This window comes from Pteronotus mesoamericanus, unplaced genomic scaffold (assembly GCF_021234165.1).
Source record: "Pteronotus mesoamericanus isolate MK-2021 breed Mesoamerican mustached bat unplaced genomic scaffold, CSHL_Meso_final contig_20, whole genome shotgun sequence".
In the NCBI taxonomy this organism is placed as follows: Eukaryota; Metazoa; Chordata; class Mammalia; order Chiroptera; family Mormoopidae; genus Pteronotus; species Pteronotus mesoamericanus.
In genome coordinates this window covers 95,326,297-95,345,913 of record NW_026555085.1, presented here as the reverse complement: position 1 = coordinate 95,345,913, position 19,617 = coordinate 95,326,297, and the positions used below count along the sequence as shown (strand labels likewise).

Genomic DNA, 19,617 nt, shown 5'->3' with positions numbered 1-19,617 from the left:
ACTGTATCAACCATAAATTTCCATGCAAATATTAGTTATTAGGAAGGGACACTGAGTGACAGAAATTTCTCACCTCTCCTCGCTGATGGTGCTCATGCAAAGTGCCCCTCCTCCCCACCCACAAAATTAGCCTCAGAGTAGACCCTCTCCCTTCCAACGCTCCGTGGAAACTCAGCCCCTGTGAAAGTTCTCTGCCTCGCAGCGTCTGGAAGCTGTGCAGGTGCAGTGCCCACCTGCGGAAGGAAGGATGGTCCCTGGGAGGGCGGGAACCACGGATGATTCACCCCCTCACTGTTGGTGCCTCTGCTGAAGTCCTGAGAGTGAGACGGCAGATTTCACGGCGACCACTGCTGTTGACAGGCTCATGAGCCATCCCTGACTGAGCTTCATAAAAGAATCCGACAGAAAGTACATCAACGATTACATAAAGTTAATCAAAGAAAGACTTAAAGAAATGAAACCAGAGAGAGGAGAACTTTGACAAGCAGAGCTGAGGAACAAAGCAAGAACATACGCCCATGGGACTGAGATTTACACCAATAGGCAGCACTTCCCTGTACCAGGCCCAATTTAAGTTCCTTACATTCAGTAGTTCACTCAATGGATGCAGTATTGCAAGGAAAATACTATTATTAACTCCATTCTGCAAAGAACCTGGGGCAGACCAGGTAGCTGATTTGCTGATAAATGGTGGAGCTGGGATTCAGATACAAGCCTTCGAGCTCCAGAGTCTATACTCTGAGCCACTGTTAACAGCCCTGGTAATTTAACAAACAACAACGACAAAGATGAATCCACATGGCAGTAAGATGCCTTGACTCAATAATGGTTTTATTTATGAATAGTTTTAAAATATATATGTAAACAAATTTGGCTAACAGCTTTAGGTTAACAGAATGTCGTCGTCGCTGGCTGCTGCTTTTCTTCACCTATAGCACCTAAAGATTTAAACAAATGAACTGATGTCACCTTAAGTTCTATATATTTATTTTGACCTACATTTATCTGTAATAGGGGTTTTAAAATTTTTATGGAGGCCATCCAAAATAAAAAAGCCAATTTTTAAAAAGTGGAAAAAAAAGTGATAAATTCAAAGAGTTTTAAAAGGGCAGGCTAGATTTAAAAATTGACAGCAAGAAAAGTGAACTCTACGTAATATGTTTGAACTTCCAAAAATATGAATTATGAATATTGGTACAAGAAAAAATAAACTTAAATATACTAGTAAGCATACAATAAATTAGGAGATTAGCAAAGTCTATCTCCTAAGAAAAGCACTGGATCTGGACAAATTCTCCAGAACTCTCAAGCAACAGGTGCAGCCAGACTCCCCCTAAAGGGGGGATCTGTAATGGGGTCCAGAACTTGGGGTGTCGAAGAAAAATACAGAATATTCTCCCACCCCCCACCCCCCCACCCCCTCACCCCCCATCCCCCCCACCCCCCGCCACAAAGCAGGCTGCCATGGGGGAGGGGAGCCGGGAGGAGGGCCATTCAGAGCCATTTTCCATGTCAGTTAACAGGATAGCTTCATACCTCATATGCAAAGACGGTTATTTTGCATATCAACAAGCCAGCCAGGAAGGTTGGCCTAAGTTAAACCCGGGGTGTCACTGAGGAGACACTGTCCCAGTTACGGTGTGGGTGCAGGAGAGCTGGAGATGGTTCGCTCCCCGCCAAGGGGGGACGGCCGGGGTTGCGGGGGTGCAGTTGGACAGCAATGCGAAGACCGTGTGGGAAGGAAAGGGGAGAAAGGACTCTTGTTAGTGGGCCAGGAGAAGGTGCCACGTGGTTTTGGATTAAGAGCTGGAGGTCTTGGCGACACAGCTGTAGGTGCTGGGAACTGCGAGAGGCCTGCCCAGCCCAGCCCCGGACTTCTGTCCTTCTCCTTCTGAGGGACGCTACCCCTGACTGGCCTGACTGGACAAAGGAGGGGAAAGGCAGGACTGTGTGTATTGGTGGGTGTTTTAAAGGGACTTTAAGATTTAACGGTGATGTTTAGCCATTATTCAAAACCTGTATGACTTTTGAATAAATAGTTCCTTTCCTTTTCACCAAACTCTGCCATTGAGATCCATAAATTCTAAGGATGGCAGACAAAGAACCTAGAGCAGAGGGACCCTGGGGAAGGGGAGCATTGTTTCGGTAACAGTATCTGGGCCCCCCAAACGAGTCCATGATTCAGTAACAGTGCTATACATGTAAACAGGCATCTCCTAAACCAGGGCCGGGCAACTGCAGCATATGCTGGCCTGGCACCTGCTTTTGTAAATAAAGTTTTATTGGAACACAGCCACACCCAGTCATTTGCATATAGGCTATGGCTGCTTTACTGCTACAAAGGCAGAGCTGAGTGCTCGTGAAAAGACTAACTACAATGCGACCCTTTACAGAAAAAATTTGTCCTAGAAGAAGGAAATCCAAGTGGTCAAGAAGCATTGGCGGTGGCCACGAAAATGCACCCCTCCTTCTGCTGCGGAATCCGCTGCTGTGCTCGCACCGAGGCCACGACGGGCTGCTTCAAACCGGTGACGAAGCAAGGCAGGGCTGCCAGGCACGGGACTGTTGCCAGGCAAAAGTGCAGGGCTCCTCGGTCAGGAGACTTTGACTCAAGGGCTCCACACAGGCCAGGATGAGGTGATCTTCCAACCACACAGTAGTCTCAGAGTCTGCCCAGCCTGCCCCGTTCTCTCTCTCTCTCTCTCTCTCTCTCTCTCTCTCTCTCTCTCTCTCACACACACACACATGAGGCTGGACTCAAATGGTGGTCCGACAGCTCCCGCCACATCATATACTCTCTCCGCTGCCCTTCTCACCAGCATCTGCCCTAATGAACCTGAACACACCGAATCTTGGTATCTGCTTCTCTGAGGACGCTCACTGCCGGTGGCTGCCCCGACTGTTCCTGCATCAGAAAAATGCAAAATAACAGCCACACACCACTTCTCACTCCGATTAGCAGAATTTCTAAATTTGATCAAATCAATTGCTGGTGATGGTGGGGAAATGGATATTTTCATACTCTTCTGCAAGTAAATTGGTTCAGGCACGTAAGAAAGCAACTTGGGAGGTGAGTGCACACATTAAACCAGCCACCCCGCATCTCCATAACTGTCCTAGGGAAATACCTGAAATAAATACAATGATGCACAAATGAGGTGTTTCATTGCAGCATGGTTTATAACTGGGAAAAACTGAGACTATCCAACAGTGTGATTAATTAAGTTAGGAAATACTTGTGTTGAGATAACAAGCAGAATACCACTAGAGGAGAGATAGATCCATATGTGTTGCAAGATCTCCAAGACATCCTACTAAGTGATACAAAGCAAGATGTAGAATAATGCATACTATGTAATACCATTTATGTTTAAAATATACCGAAAAATCTCTCTCTCTCTCTCCTTCCCTCCCTCCCTCCACACACACATACAGGCACACACACACATATGTTTATGGACCGCTATCAGTCGTCAGTGATTGTATTTGGGTGGAGGAATGGAATTAAGAGTGGTGAAGAAAAATTTAACTTTACCTGATTTTTGTTAGTATTCACAAGGAGGATCTATTCATATAATATTTTTATAAATATATACATCAATTCAAGTGTTAACGACTCTTCTCCTCACTTCCCATGGGCTGCTGGACAACAGCAGCAGTGCTATGAGCACTGCACAGGATGGCGTGTATTATGTGTGTAGGATCTGGAAACACCTTTAAAGACCAAGGGTGCAAAGAAATCATATTATCAGGGACTTCTTTTTCTACTAATTCAGCAGAAAAACACTGTATGGTTATCAAAGAAGAATCCATAGAATGTCCATTTCCAGTAAAGTTTCTAATACTTAATAGAGGACTAATTCAGGATAGATAGATAGATAGATAGATAGATAAAATGCACATGTATATTCAATAATCACCTATATGTATCGAAGTATACATTACACTACTATTTGTAACTTGCAGTCAGTGTGTCCCAAACGAAGCATCAGATGGAAACGTTTGCTGTATATTCAAAGCAGGTGTTATTCACAAAGGGGGCTGACAAGTCATGAGGAGCTGGAATAAGAAGCTGTCACCCTTTGTTTGTGGTAAATGCTTCTGTCCTTGAGACTTATAACTAGAGAATGCATTTTGTAAAGACCAGGCCTGGAACCAGAGAAACTACACAGGCACAGGCTGGTTCTTTTCCATTTAAGCAGCTTCATGTCCATGGGACTCATTTACTAAAGATGAGATAATGTATTTATCTGTCCGTAGTTATTCATCTGCTCCTGATGTTGCTCCACTGAAGCCTTTTAACCCTGTACGAGATGCACATCAACTCCTCTGCAGAAACATCAATAACTCTAACAGTTGACTTCCTGTCACCCTTACCTCTCGCTTCCATATTAGACCACGGAGTAAACTGTGGAGCAGAATTTAGTAATCACCTCAGCAACAGTGTTTTCTTTGGGCTGCTCTGCTTGTTGATACAAACTCAGAGATCCCTGGTAGCTATGAATCATTCTGCATCCCAGGAGTTGGGGCCTCAGAGTGCTGCAGGGGCCTTGTGTAGCGTTATAAGGATGAGTGAGTCCCTGTACACTGGCCGTCTGGAAGTGACGTGGGCCCACAACCTTGTCCCCTCACCCACTCCTGCCCTGCCTACAGACAGAATATATCTGTGCCACAGGATCTGTAAGTGCAAGCATCCTTGGCCTAAGCCAACCACAATATAGGGGACAAATATTAGCAAAAGCATGCACTACCCCAGTGCACCCCGTACCAAGGCAAGGTGCACTCCTGTGCCTAGCACCACAGTCTTACTCAGACTGCACCTCTGGATTCCAGGGGTTTGCTGCCTCCACCAGCGAGGACTGGAGTTCCTCCTTTGGCTTGCGCAAACACAATTTTATTACTGCTTGTGCATCATGTTAGTTTACTTAACATAATAATGACTAACATCTGTTGAGTCCCTAGCACATGCCAGGCACTTTCCACCTGTATTCCTATTGGATTCTCACAACCAGCCCTGTGAGACAGACATTCCTTTGGGTCCCTTTTTACTGCTAAGGATAAGAAAGACACCTTGTCCAAGATCACACAGTGTAAACGTTGTGAATCAGGGCTCAGAGCTGACTCTTGGATTTCAAAGCTCAAGCTCTTAATCACTATGTAATAAGGTGCTTAAGTTAGTATACATTCATTCATACATGTATGTATTCAAGAAACATTTACTGAAAGCCTGCAATGTCTCATCTCAGATGCGGCAAAGATTCAGGTATCAGGAAGATTCTATGTCTCAGGAGGAAAATACTATGTCTCAGGAACTCAGAGGCTAGGAGAGGAGACAGGCACACAACCCCAATACAGTGAGACAGAAGCAAAACAATGGAAATGCACTGACAAGTTTCTCTCTTCTCCACAGATTTTCCCCTTTTCTCAGCCTTTGTTAGATTACTGTTCTCTGAAAATCAGAAGACAGTTTGGCTGTTTTTTTAAAAAACTAAACATACGTGATCTAGCAATCGCATGCCTTGGTGTTTACCCAGGGGAGTTGAAAACTTGTCCACACAAAAACCTGCACACGGATGTTTATAGCATCATTACTCATAACAGCCAAAACTTGGAAGCCACCGACATGTCCTACAAGCAGGTGAATGGATAAACTGTGGTCCATCCAGACAATGGAAGATAATTCAGAGCTAAAAAGAAAGGCGCTATGAAGCCATCAGAAGACATGGAGGAATCTTAAATGGGCATTACTAGGTGAAAGAAGCCAATCAGGGAAAACTATACACTGTATGATTCCAACAATAGGCCATTCTGGTAAAGGCCAAACTATGGAGACAGTAAGAAAAGATCAGTGGTTTTCATGGATTGAGAGGAGAGATGTATGAGCAAAGCACTGAGGATTTTTAGGGCAGGTGAAACTACTCTGTCAGACACCATAATGATGGGTACATGTCATTACACATTTCGCAAACCCACAGAGAGTACAACACCAAGAGTGACCTCGATGTAAAGTGTGGACTTCGGTGACTGTGGTGTGTATATGCCGGTTCATCGATTGTAAAAAATGTAACATTGTGGTGGGGGATTTAGAGAGTGGAGGAGGCTGTGCGCGGGAGGCCAGAAGAGGGGGTGTGGGGAATCTCTGTACATATCACCCAGTCTTGCTGCTCAAAAAATTAAAGTCTATTTTTTTTAAAAGAACTGTTCATTCAAAGTTGCTTTTATTTATTCTATTCTAGTTGTGAATTAAATGTATTTTTCCCTGGAGAATTTATAATCCTTTCCAATGTCCAAACCACCCAATTCATATAATCTAATGCACTGAATAAAAAGCAGTTCAGGAAATGCCAGCAGGGTCACTGAGACACAGCAGTGTGGCTGCATGGACTTAAGTCAGCCCAGGCAACAAGAATAAGCCACATCTACTTAGCAGCCACAGTGCAAACGGGCTCGTATCCCTCGAAATACCATCAGTCAACTTCTAAAGCTCTCTTTAAATAACTCACGTCCTTACTCTACTCTCCTTACTAACCACATGTTTTGGAAAAACACCATTAGGGTACAACTGGCACTAACATTTTCCAAATAAAACATTTGTTTCTGAAAATATAAATTGTCTTATTTTCCTGTTGTAAACACTGGCTTTGTTGGCAAATGGGAATGTGAGTTGCAATTATTGTGGCAAAGCAGTTGGCGTGCCTGTGGGGTATTTTCGTATTTCTACAGGCCAGCAGCCGCAGTGATAGTTTTCCCATCAGGCTGGAGTCCTGGCAACTCCCCAGGTGCCTTCTGATGGGCCTCTTGGTGACAGAACAGGGGCCCGCGATGCAGATGTGCTACTTTGAACTCCGAAAGCTCTTCTCTTCCCCGACAGCTGTCCATCTGCCAATAGGAGAATAATATTAGTGCTGTGTTTCTCTTACTGCAGTTTTGGTAAAAGGTTATGTCTTACAAAGTTATGCAGATATTTTAGAAGATGTTTCAATCACCTGTTGCTGCAAAGCAAACTATCCCCCAAATCGGTGGCTTAAAACAACACTAATTTGCTCTTCCTCATGATTCTCGAGTTAGATGAGCAGTCCTCCTATTTATTGCTAGAGTTGCCCACGTGGTTGGTTTTGGCTGAAAAATTGGCCTGAGATTGAGCTCAGCTGGGGCCCTGGGATGGCAGGGCCTCTCTTTCCATGTGGTCCTAAGATCTCTGTCCAAGAACACCAGCTGGGTCTAATCCTTCTTGCATGGCATCTGGGTTCCAAGAAGGCAAGCCCCAGTGTGCGCTCATCAAACCTCTGCTTACATCACACCTGCTCATGACCCATTGCCCAAAGCAAGTCACATGGCCAAGCCCAGAGTCATTGTGGAGTAAGGAAGGCTTGTCCAAGGGCATCCATACTAGTATTTGACTGCAGTAATTTAGTCTAGGAACAAAGACACTAAATGTGAAAACATGATGAGTGGGCATATTAAGGGCCTGATATTAATAATAAGTAATATATATTGACCATTATGATGTTCCACACATTGGCCTAAACATCTCATATTTATTATTTCACTTAACCTTCCTACCAACCCTAGAAGATTGGTACCATTGTGAATTCTCATGTTACAGATGACAGAGCCAACGCCCAGAGATGGGGGCACAGCATAGAAGTGGGGCTCAGTTGAGAGTCCAGTGAGTACAGTCCCAAGTCCATGCTCTTCATCATGTGATCAGACTTCTAAACAAAAGGTATTAGAGGACCCCAACTGCAGTGACAGCGGCATGTCTTTAAAAGTTATCCTTTAACATGAAGTTGAAGTGGGTCATCTTAATTCCCAAACCAGCGAGTCGGAGTGGGCTCCTGTCAACAGGGAGATCTCTGCCTGAGCAGACGGCTTCCTCCTTGTCCCATTCACCCAGATATCCAAGTCACTGGTTGATACAGGTGCCCAGAGACTGTCCCCACTACAGGGCACACGCAGGCCAGGCAGCCACCCTCAGGGCTTCAGTGGAGGAGGCCGGAGAGCACAGGAGGAACAGCACAGTTAGTAGACACCCCAGCAGCACGATCACACACCAGCCCCTGACTCCCTTAGCCTGTTCCTTCCGCTCTAAAATGGGGCCCGTCGCAGTGTCTGCCTGGGAGAGCTAAGGGAACATGAAACTAGGTAAAGCTTACAAAGGGCTCAGCTGAGCTGTCTAGTACGGATATGGAAACTATTGTTATGAAGATTAAGTGCTTTTCAGACCTTCTTTGGACACTGATCACATCCCTGTGAGGAGCAGAGAGATTTCATCATCTTCAGGGAGGACCTTCTGAGGTCCATCAGTGGAACGATGCCGATGCCAACCACGTATTAGCTTACTTCCCGAGAAATAATCAAAGAGAAGTTTAAAATCAGCTATTTGACTTGGCCAGGGGAAAATAAAAAGCGATGTGATTCTCTAAAGTACATGAACCATGTCCTCTCAAGTCATATATTATACTCCTGTCGGGTTCTATGTCAGCTCAACCTCCGGGCTGAGGGCAATAAAGTCTAGTTGCCTGGGGGAAGATTCACGCTGAAGTGTGCCTTTTTTTAACCAAGTATGTTACTTAATTTTATGTATTTTTGCTAAAAGAGGAAAAAGTTCAAAAACAAATATTGAATTAAAAGTCAAATGTTTAAAGAGGCATAAACACTTTGAAGATTTCTTTGTCACGTGTTTCAAAAGCTTTGCTGTCCTCGCATTGCTGCAACCATACGCAACTCAAGCCCCCCCACAGGACAAGCTGTTAAGTTGACAAAAAAGGAGATGCCCAGGTGAATATTTTTTGTTACTTTTGAATTCTTCTAGTTCCTTTAAACACTATCACAGGCAAAAGGAAATCCTGAGAGATATGACACTAAAATAATGCCCACAAATGAGCTTCACTATTCTCTACCACTGGTAGATAACAAGGTCCAATGGAGAGAGCAGCTTAGGTGTGGCTTAGGAGACTTAGCCAAAATGGGCAATTTAAGTGCCCATCAGAGTGCCTCTTTTTCTAAAATACGAAAATTTCAGTCTTCCTAATAAAGTCTGTTTGGGATATTTTTTCACTTATACTCACGTTGAACAGCTAGTGCAAGTAATGGAGACCTGTGTTACAGTAGGAAAAGCAAGAGCCCTGAGTCTGCAAGGACCGAGTGCAAATTCCCCACCCTTCCGCTCACTAGTTTACCAGCCTTGGGGGGCCCCTTTCAATCACGTCAACCTTTCCTTCCCCTCCTCTGTGAAAATGAGAATCGCAATCCTCCTTGAAGAACTGTGAGGATTATGTGAGTTATTGTAGGTGAGAAAGCTTGGTACACCATTTGGCACAGAGTAAGCAGCTGTTAAATGTTTATTTGTTCTGCCTCTTCAATAGGCTTTTCTTTCTTAAAACCAATTACCTTCAAACCTCTACCACATTAGAAAAAAGTCCTTATTGAAAGGCCTCAAAGTCTGGCAAATACAAAAAAAAAAAAATACTAATAATAAGCTTTGACTTAAAAGCTCTACATTAAGAGATTAAATTCTTTACAAACCTTCATGGTGAAATTAACAATTGCTTTCCAGACACGGGGTAGGTGAACTAATGACACATTTCACATTCAATACACACCGTCATGCTCTCAGAATGAATTAGATTTCACACCTACAGGCATAACCGGGAACTTAATTAAAGCCAACTAATATTTTTCAGGAGTACAAAAGTAGATCCACAAAAGCATTTGCCATCAAGGCTGCCTGTGAGTTCAATCCATCCTCCATGAAAAATTAAAAGGTACCAGTCCCCCTTTTCCCCATTTTTCCCAACGAGTGCCAATAGGGTCACTCGCACACTGGCCCTTACAAAAGGAAAGAATGTTGTTGCGAGGACTAGAACCAGCTCTCCTCAACATGCTATATCATTTTACTAAGTCCCTTGTATGATAGTATGGTGGATATTGTGGATTGGCACTCAACATCTATTTTCCCCTGCTTGTAATGCAATATCTTCCTCAAACTCCAAGTTGCCATCCATTAGTCAGTCATAAAATCAACTTAGCGATTCAAGACCAGCGTTTCCTAATGGAGCGGAGGGGCTACAGTAAAACAGACTTGCACAGCACAGACTAGAATAGAAGCCATCAGGAGGCATCACGTTGTCTTCTGAATCTTTTATTTCAAGTAGACATGAATGTGACGATATATATAAGTGAGTCAAATAAGTTTTATCATAGAATGTGTCCAAAAGTTTGAAAAACATTGTTTTGGTGTGCCCCCTCTGCACCTTCACCATCAGGAGGCTGAATACTACAGTTGCTGGAATCCCTTGATGAATGATGCCAGTGCCATTTGGGTTTGGCCAGTCAGATGCCCACGTGTGAGAGCTGGAAGATGGCAGTGGTCACTCCCCTCTGACACCTCTGTTTCTGTCGGCATGCATGTTGTGGGCACTTTTGGCCTTCTGTGGCATCATCAGCAGAAGACCTGGCAGGTGGTCACAAGACCGACGGGTCTCAAGAGGCACAATGCAAAGCATCCATCCCCTGGCCCAGGCAGCACTGCGTGCACCTGGTTCTGGAGTTCGCAGCAGGGGGCCCCCAGCGGGACGGGGTGGCTTGCAGGTTGTGGTAGGATCAATGCGATGCAGGATCTGCCGGCTTTCTGACTGTAGAAGTAACAGCAGCTTTCTTGGTGGTTTAGCTCTGTGGCGTGCCTTTGGGAACTGCATTGGAAAGTACAACCTCAAGTGTATTTCTTCAGCCCTCACATGATTCTTTCTCTAAGCCACTTAATACCCTATAATAAATCCCTTCTTGCTTACGTGGAGTAGCATCTCTTTAGTATTCTACCTTGTTGAAACTGACAGGAAATGGAAAAATTGATAAAATTCAAAAGAAATTTGGGTACTCGGTATTATACTGGAATCTCTATAGAGAATTCTGAAAAGAAGTAGAAAACTAAGTAACTTATTAGTCATATATATTTTTGGTTTGGTCTTATAGTTTTTGTTTTTCTGTGTCTTATACCACCAAGTAATCAATAAATACCTGTTGTTTGACTGATGGATAAAACCCCATGATGGACAATACCAAAGTGATTTGGTACCTCTGTAACTTGTTGTAAGAATGGATGGGTGAGTCTGTCTTAGGTCAGGTTTCCCAGAAAGATGCTGAAATTGGAAAGAAGATCAGTTCTTTATGCCCCTACATTGACCAAGATGCAAGCTGCCCTTCAGAAGGATCTGAGACCCAGGGTGAGGTAGCTCCCTTCAGTCAAAGTCAAGTCCTTGCAAGAGACTCATGGGACCAAGAGCTATGTATTGTTAGGAGCCAACTGCTCTGCACAGCGGAGGAATGAACGCTTCAGTCTTAGAGATGGGACCCGAGGGGCAAATCACATCTGTTCAGACCTCAGAGAAGCTTTTATCATGCCCTACATTTTCTTAAATGTGTTGTGAAGACATTCAGCACAGTCCATATAGGAAAACAAAAAAGGTATGTTCTCAGTATGTAAATGACTTCCAGCATGATAGTAATAATCAAATCCACTTCCCACTTAGCAGGGCATCCAGCTAAGAGTGTTTTTCAAATAGAGCTTTATGAGTTGAGCCAGAGAGCAGGAGTGTAAGGTTTGCCCCCTGACTTTTATTTCCAGATCAACCTAGGTCAAGAATTAACTACAAGGTTTTCCAAAAAAAACTGTGGAAGAGGCAGCTTTGTGAAGAGGAAAACTCATGGGACCAAGACTAAGGAAACCTGAGGTTTATTCCCAGTTCTGTCATCTCTCTCTCTCTCTCTCTCTCTCTCTCTCTCCCCCCCCTCTCTCTCTGCCCCCACCTCCTCTCACCTCCCCCCACCTCCCTTAATTTCCTAGAAATAACCACACCTTCTCTATTGTATAGATTAAAAAAGTAATGTACATACATGAAAACATTTTGGTAAGAATTATAATACCACTTAAAGCTTTTATCATTGTTAGTAAGCTGCCCACTTTATAATTACTCGTGCAAATCATTATGCATTGAGAACTCATTCAAATCTGCAACTAGTTGGAATTTTTGATACATAAAGAGAGGAAGCACTAACCCATCCATATATTCAAACTCTATCCCACTTGGTGATTCAATCAGGTATTCAACAAATACTCTTTGAGCATCAACTATGGGTCAAGCACTGGACATACCATGAACAAACCTGCAGGAGAGAGCATGGCTCAAAATGGATAATATGAACTTTGAAGTAAGATTAGCATATATTTCAATTCCAGCTTAGGGGACTATAACCTTAACTTCTCTGAGTCTTAGTGTTTCTTTGCCAGTGAAAGGTGGTATTACTGTAAGAGATTGTTGAAAATAAGTGCTAGTAGAGTTATGGCCAAGACACCATGGAAACCCATAGGTGGGTGACCTGACTCAGCCTTCAGATATCAGCGAAAACTCTTTGGTGGGGGTGACATCCAAACTGAGTCCCTGAGAATAATCAGGAATCAGTCAAGCAAAGGGAGAAAAGATGGATCGTCCAAAAGGTTAGCAGTTGCAAAGCCCTGGTGAGAAAGCACTGGAGGAACTATAAAGCTGTTTTACAGAACACATGCCATTCACAGGACTAAGGGGACGTGAAAAACCCAGCGTGCCCTGCCAGAAAGGCCAGCCTTCACCCAGAGAGCAGTGAGAACAATGGAAGGGTTTAAAGCAGCGCCTCACAGGACTGTATTTGCTTTGCGGGTTTTGGTTTTTTAATGACCACTCTATCTACAAAGGAGAAGGGTGGGAACAGTCCCCAGTGCCAGGAACACCAAAGCAGAGACTGAGTGAGTGAGAGACAATGGGCCTAAACCATGGCGGGCAGTGTTCACACAGATGGAGGCACAGGGGCAGCTGAGGGAGAAGGCTGGGGGTGGAACAGGCAGGGCTCTGTGACTTACCAGATGTTGGAGGGAGGAGGGGGAGAAGTTGCAGTTCCCTCCCAGCATGTTGATGTGGACATCCAAGCAGACACGAGGCCATTCCCTAAGGCAGGGAACCCACGAGAGAGGCAAGTCCTTGGGGTACAGGTAGGGAGGTAGGAGATGGTGGTGGAGGTAGAAATTATAAATTCAGTATTACCGGTGATACAGTTTGAGATGCCTATAGAATAAATAATGTTCACTGGGCATACATGCGATATGTTCACATATCGCATGTATGTTAATCAACCAGCCTGTGTCTGAACCCAAGACTTCTGCTGGGTCCCTCTATAGCACAGCACTGCATACCCTGGTGTGAGGCTCAGGTCAGGGCTCTCAACTAAAGAGGTTCAAGTTGGCCTCATTATCGTATAGCTAATCATTAAAGCCAGAAGACTAGGTGGAACTGGTTAGCAATATTTACAACAAATGATATTAGCTGGCATGCCAGGATATTTTCAAATGCTTCACATTACTTAATCATTACAGCAATCTTATAAGACAGTATATAGTTTTCCAGGGCTATGTTAACAAAGTTATACCAACTGAATGACTTGCACAACAGAAATTTATTTTCTCCCAGTTCTGGAGGCCAGAAGTCTGAGGTCAAGACGGTCCCTCCGAGGACTGAGAGACTGCGTGCCTCTCTCCTGGCCCCTGGGGTCTAGCTGTCAATCCAGGGCATCCCTTGGCTCATAGCTGCACGATCCCAATCTCCGCCTCCATCTTCACATGGCGTTCTCCCTGCGTGGGTGTCTATGTGTTCAAGGTCCCTCCAAGGATACCAGTCCTATTGAACAGGGCCCACCCTTAACTTGGTCATCAGCAAAGACTCTTTCCAAATGAGGGCACAATCACAGGTTCTCACAATTAAGACTTCAGCACCTTTTGGGCAGTCATAATTCAACCCATAACAGACATCTGTCTCACAGATGAGGAAACTGAAACATGGGCAGATGTGTGACACATTCCCACAGCTTGAGGTCACAAGGCTAATGCCCTGGAGACTGTATAAGGGTGAGAAAAAGAGACCGTGGAACACTCACATCCAAGAGGCTGACAGGAGATCCTGCCTCCATGACTCCAAACAACTGGCCTGGGAGTAGGTGTCTGATCTAAGGGAAACCCGTCTTGAGGCTTGTCACTGTCCTATAAAGTGACACGGTGTGAAAGTGCTGCTCAACGGAGGCACCTCACACTGCAGAGGGACAGATCCAACTCACCAGGGTCTCCCTCTGGGGGAGAAACACAGAAACATTTGTGATGGGAGCAGAAATGGAAAGGCATATAGATAAGGCAGGAAGTTTTAGACACATAGACCAGGGGCAGCCAAGAGTGTGTGGACGTGGAAACTAAACATAGAAAAGGAGAAGAGACATGATAATGGCATCAGCTGAAGCATCAGAAGCAGTGGAAGAGGGAGAGTGAGTGGTCACAGCGTCAAAGGAAAACCACATTGGCGGGACGGGGAAGGGGACCAGCGTGAGAGCCACACCGTACTGTGCATTTGGCACTTCAGTTCTCACGCTATCAATTACGTGCCAGTTTGCAGGATGGAGGACCATTCTTCACTGCGTTCCTCTGGGAGGTCAAGATTCCCACCCACACTTATATCCACACTTATCCTTACATTAACCTCTTCTTTTTTGTTTTGTTTTTGTTTTTTGTTTGTTTCCTGCAACCTTAAAATAATCTAACCCAGACACCCAGAGAGGCAGGAATAAAACATCATTGAAGCTAATGGAAGAGAATGTTTCAAGAAGGAAATGGTCGATTATATCCAATGTTACAGAAAGATCAAGTAATATAAGCACTTAAAAAGTACCAGAGATTTGCTAACATAGATGTGAGAGCTGGGTGAGTGGAGACAGAAGGCACGTTGTGATGAGTGATGCAATGAATGGGAGGCAAGATCAGAAAGACAGCCATACAAACCACGTCCTTAAGAGAGAGAAATGAGGCTCTAAGGAGATTTTGCCGTAAAGTAGAGGGAGTGATTTTTTTTTTTTTAACAAGAGAGATTTAAAAGATTTTTATTGAATTTATCAGGGTGGCATTGGTTAATAAAATTATGTAAGTTTCAATAAACATATTTAAATACAAGTAGAAATAAGCCATTAAGGACAGTGAGGTTGAAAACATTTGAGAGAGCTGAAAACAACAGGTGGGGCTAAGTTGCTGAGGATGCAAGTGGCAAGGCAGAAGCAGGTAGAGGAAATAACCTGAGCTAGGAAGAAGGAAATGGCAAGGTGGGGTATGGACACATATCAGGCTATATTAGGGTTGACATTAAAGGTATTTCCTGTAATGGTTTCTATTTTCTGGGTGAAATGGGAGATGAGATTATCTGCTGACAGTAAAGAGAATACAGACAGGAACAGCCTCGAGACAGAGAAGAATATTTGCAATAGTCACTTCAGAAAATGGCAGTGAGCTCTCACCAGGAAAACAGCGAATGCCTACCATGTAGTACAGAGGGCTCGAATGAGAGCAAAGGCCACGAATCTGGTATGAAACTTGGCTGTGATTTTGTGATTTCCTCCAGTCTCATTCAGTGGGGCAGAAAAAGCAGTAGAAACATTGGTAGTTGGGACTAATTCAAAGCTGAGGGCAGAAGGGCAAGGGAACAAGGAGTTCAAGGTGTTAGGAAGGGAATGATTGCAGCCGGAGCAGAGCTTGGCAAGACCAGCAGGGACAGAAATGGGGACCAAGGAATCTCAAGGAGTGGCTATTTGGGAGAAAGAAAAGAGGTCTGGGGTGATGAGAGGTTAAGATTTGAGAGGCAGAGAAGTTCTATGTGATTCCGAGATCCTGAATTTGACCATGGGTCACAGAAGTGTGTGTTGTGAGTCTGTCCAGCCTCTCTCCCTTTGGGGAATTTTCCACCTGTCATCACATGTGGTTCTGGTTGAACAGCTCTTCCCAGAGCCTCACCCCCCACCTCCACCTTCACTGCAAGGGTTGGTTGGCATGGGAGACGGGCCGATGAGTTCATCCCCTGGCTCCAAGGCTGCGTTCAGGGCTGGGTATGTGACCAAGAAGAGATCAGACTCTGAGATTTCTTCCACAGATGTCGGATGCGGCGAGTCTCTCTTTTTCTCAGCTCATGAGCTGGAAAGATCGTGTAGCAAGCGCCTGTGACCCTCTTTCCTGGCAGCATGGAGGAACCCGTCTGCAGAAGGTGACAGAGAGACCAGCATGCAAAGGCAAGCCAATCAAGCAAAGGTGAAAGACAGACAGGAGCAAAAAGAATCCAGATCATTTGAAATCCCTGGATCCAGCCATGCTGAAGCTAGTCTACCCCCAAATCTTTCAAAGGATGCACACCTCCCCCCCAAATTCTCTCTTTGGCTAAAGGTAGTCTAAACTGGATTTCTATAAACTGTAGTCTTGTTTGTGAGTGGCTGAAACAGAAGGATTGAATGGTATGAAAGCTGAGAAGTCCAAGAAACTAAAGATATAGTGCAGCGCGGGTTCGGTTTATAGTCATTAAAGTGAGCCAAAGTGAAGGCAGTGCTCAGTGGGGGTGGAGACCGCCTGTGAACCATTTGCAACAGGTAACAGCAAGGAGGACCAGAAGAGAGTTACATATCAGTTAGCAAGAGGCCCCAAAGCACAAGGGTTTTTACACAAAGGTGAAGGAAGAACAGTATGGAGGCTGCATAGGGGAAAGGGGAGCACACAGACCCCTCTTGCTGATGAACAGAGGGATGTGCAATAATGTGGGTGAAATTGTGGCCGCGTATAGTAGACAGAGCCGTCCTGGTCAAAGATCGTGTGGTGTAACCATCGGACGCTTCCCCAGAGAAAACTAGTCTCCGTTTCTGAGTCCTCAGTAGGGCTGCAGTATCAATAAAGGGGGCACGGTTTGGTTTCCAGCCCACCATACCTTGACTCTGAATCACTCGCTACTCATCTGTAAGACAGGTGACAAGGTAAAACTGGAAATTTAGATAAATCGGGTTCAACTTTTTCCCCTCACTGACATACTTTATGCATTTATTTAAATGTCTCAGGCAATGACCAGAATAATAACCCCAGTAGCAGTGATCACTCAAGTGTATTTCATAGAAGACTTAGTGTTAAATATTTTAAAACTCTATTTAGAAAAATCACATCATCCTAATGCATTTTATGGGACAACATAAAATATACATGGATATTATGGAAGAATAAACTGGCCAGCCAACTCTGGAAGGAATGCACAGAGACGAAGCCAACAACCAACAGGCAAATCAACACGGAAAGATGTGGCTTTATTAAAGGGATTTTCAATCTGTCCAAAGGACAAATCGTTAATGTGCATATGGATTACATACATAGACAGGATTTCTTTCTGTTAGCCCCTATACTCTTTCTACCAGAATTCTCTAAGGATTACATTCAAGAATTTTTAATATTTCTATATGTGTTAAAGATGATCGCCTATATGTTTGAGTCATATATTAGGAATACTATATAAACATATATTCAGATAAATGGAATGTAATTTTGTATAATAAAGAGAAAGTGCAGTACTAGTAACTATGGACTGTTTTTATTCTCATATATAAATCTAGAAATATAAGTAACGAGAAGTCAAAAGGGAAAAATAATATAACAGCTTAGGTCTTTAAAGTGATGTTGCTAAATGTATTTTTGAATGATGTGGAAAATAAATTTACAGAGAAAATGAAAAGTTTATTAAAGACTGCACTTAGGGAATGTACAGGAACAATCTGGCAGCAACATTTTAAAACACCTAAGTTTCTTATAGGACCTCAGACCATGCATGTTTAATCCAAATGATTAGGTGTATTGCTTTTTTAAAACTTCATATAGGTTACACTCACAAATCTCAGTTACATTTGGCCTTCAATTCTTGACAGCATGGATATTTTCCTTCCTTTATTCAGGCAATTTTCACCCAAAACACAGGACCCAGGAGAACCCAGAGGACTGTGTGGATGCAGAGAGGACATGGCCTTTGATACGGAGTCAACACGGTTGTGCATCCTGGCCTGTCACCGGCCAGCTGCGACCTTGGGGAGGTAACACCCTCTCCGAGCCTCAGAGAGGTTGTAAAATAAAAATGTTAAAGCTTCCCCCCATGGTTATTACAAGAATTAAATTGGGTAATAAAGCCTCTGACTCATAATAGATGCCCCATAAATGTTCATTCCCAACAGACATTTCCCATTCTAGATATACAACCTAGTGGAATTCTCCTGGGTACCAAAGTGCTAGCAAATGAAGTAACAGGTGTGTTTAGTGCTGAACATGTAACTTCCTTTAAGACTACTTGTTGCCAACAATGGAGTCTCATTCTATTATCAAAGTATACAACATTCACCTACTGATCAAATATCAAAGATTTGGAGAATTTATTAAATTGAGCATAGTGTCCCATCTCTTAACTCCATATCCCTCAAGAGATACGGTGTTCAATGAAGAAGTTTTAAGTGGTCTTGCAGGTATCTATCTTGCCTGGTAGTCACATCTTTGAAGCAGGCACAGGTGACAAAGTGATGCTGGTGGGAATGGATCAGTCTTTCAAGACATTTGATGATTTCATAGTCAGGAAGAGCAAGGCTGGTCATGTTCAAGCCCAGCATCTGGGAAACCACCTCCCTAAAGTCCACCAGCTGGAATATCAAACAGAAACACATTAACTGAGAGAGCAAGTGTCTCAACTACAGCAGAACCAAATGCCACAACAACAAAAAACCACGGAAAACTCAGGAGTGCTTGATGCAGGTGACTTACTCCCATGAGCCTTACTTCTCTCATTTATAAAATAAGAAGGCTAGCCTACTAAATTACCTCTAAAGTCCTTTCAGATACCTACCTTCAACAAGTTCCTAACCACTTTTCCAATGAGTCCAATCAATGAGGTATCGGCTACCAACTCAAGAATCTCAAGTAAGCAACCATGCATGAGACTCTGACATCACTCAGATTTCATTTTCTCACATCCAGGATGGGAATAACCACAGACCGACCTCCCAGGGCTGTTCTAAAATGGGGATCAAATGAAATGATGGCCCTGTGTGTGCTCTGCATATTAGGAAGTGCTGTACGAATGTTGGTGTGGTCGTGTCCACGGGTGATTAGTGCTTATGCATTAGAATGTTAACGGGGCAACGACACTCTTAAACTAAAGGAAGAACAAATGGAGAGAAAGCATGAGCTAATGAAAACAGAGCAGCTTCTAAATGATGCTCAAATGCCATCAGACAGATCATCACCTCACAAACCATTACACTGGAGTCTCTGGACCACCCACAAAAAAAGAAATTGAGGGGGTTCGGGGGTGGGAACTAGAGACAATGGTTGAAGTGCACCTCACACTCCTTCCATTTCTCAGGGACTAGTTGGTGATTCCAGGCTGAAGCAGAAGCAGATAAATCAGGGATATCTGGGCAACACCTTGCTAGAGGTGCCTTCCATTTCCTTTTTTTTTTTTTTTTAAGATTTTATTTTACTTTTTAGAGAGAGGAGAAGGGAGGGAGAAAGAGAGAAGAGAAATATCAATGTGCGAGAGATACATTGATCGGTTGGTTGCCTCTCCCATGTCCCTAACCGGGGACCTGGCCCACAACCCAGGCATGTGCCCTGACTGGGATCGAACCGGTGAGCCTTCGGTTCACAGGCCAGTGCTTAATCTACTGAACCACACCAGCCAGGGTTGTGCTTTCTATTTTAGAAAAGGGGTGATCCAG

The 19,617-nt window shown here is 44.0% G+C and overlaps 1 protein-coding gene across 1 annotated transcript in view; it reads right to left on the bottom strand.

Annotated features, from left to right (window-relative positions):
• Positions 1-17,570: 17,570 nt before the first annotated feature.
• Positions 17,571-19,617, bottom strand: part of CCDC170 (coiled-coil domain containing 170) — a 78,960-nt gene continuing 76,913 nt past the window's right edge. The window contains exon 11 of the mRNA XM_054570124.1: positions 17,571-18,540. Within this exon, the coding sequence (XP_054426099.1) occupies positions 18,340-18,540 (201 nt within the window). The 3' untranslated portion in view covers positions 17,571-18,339. The remainder of the gene's footprint in view (positions 18,541-19,617) is intronic.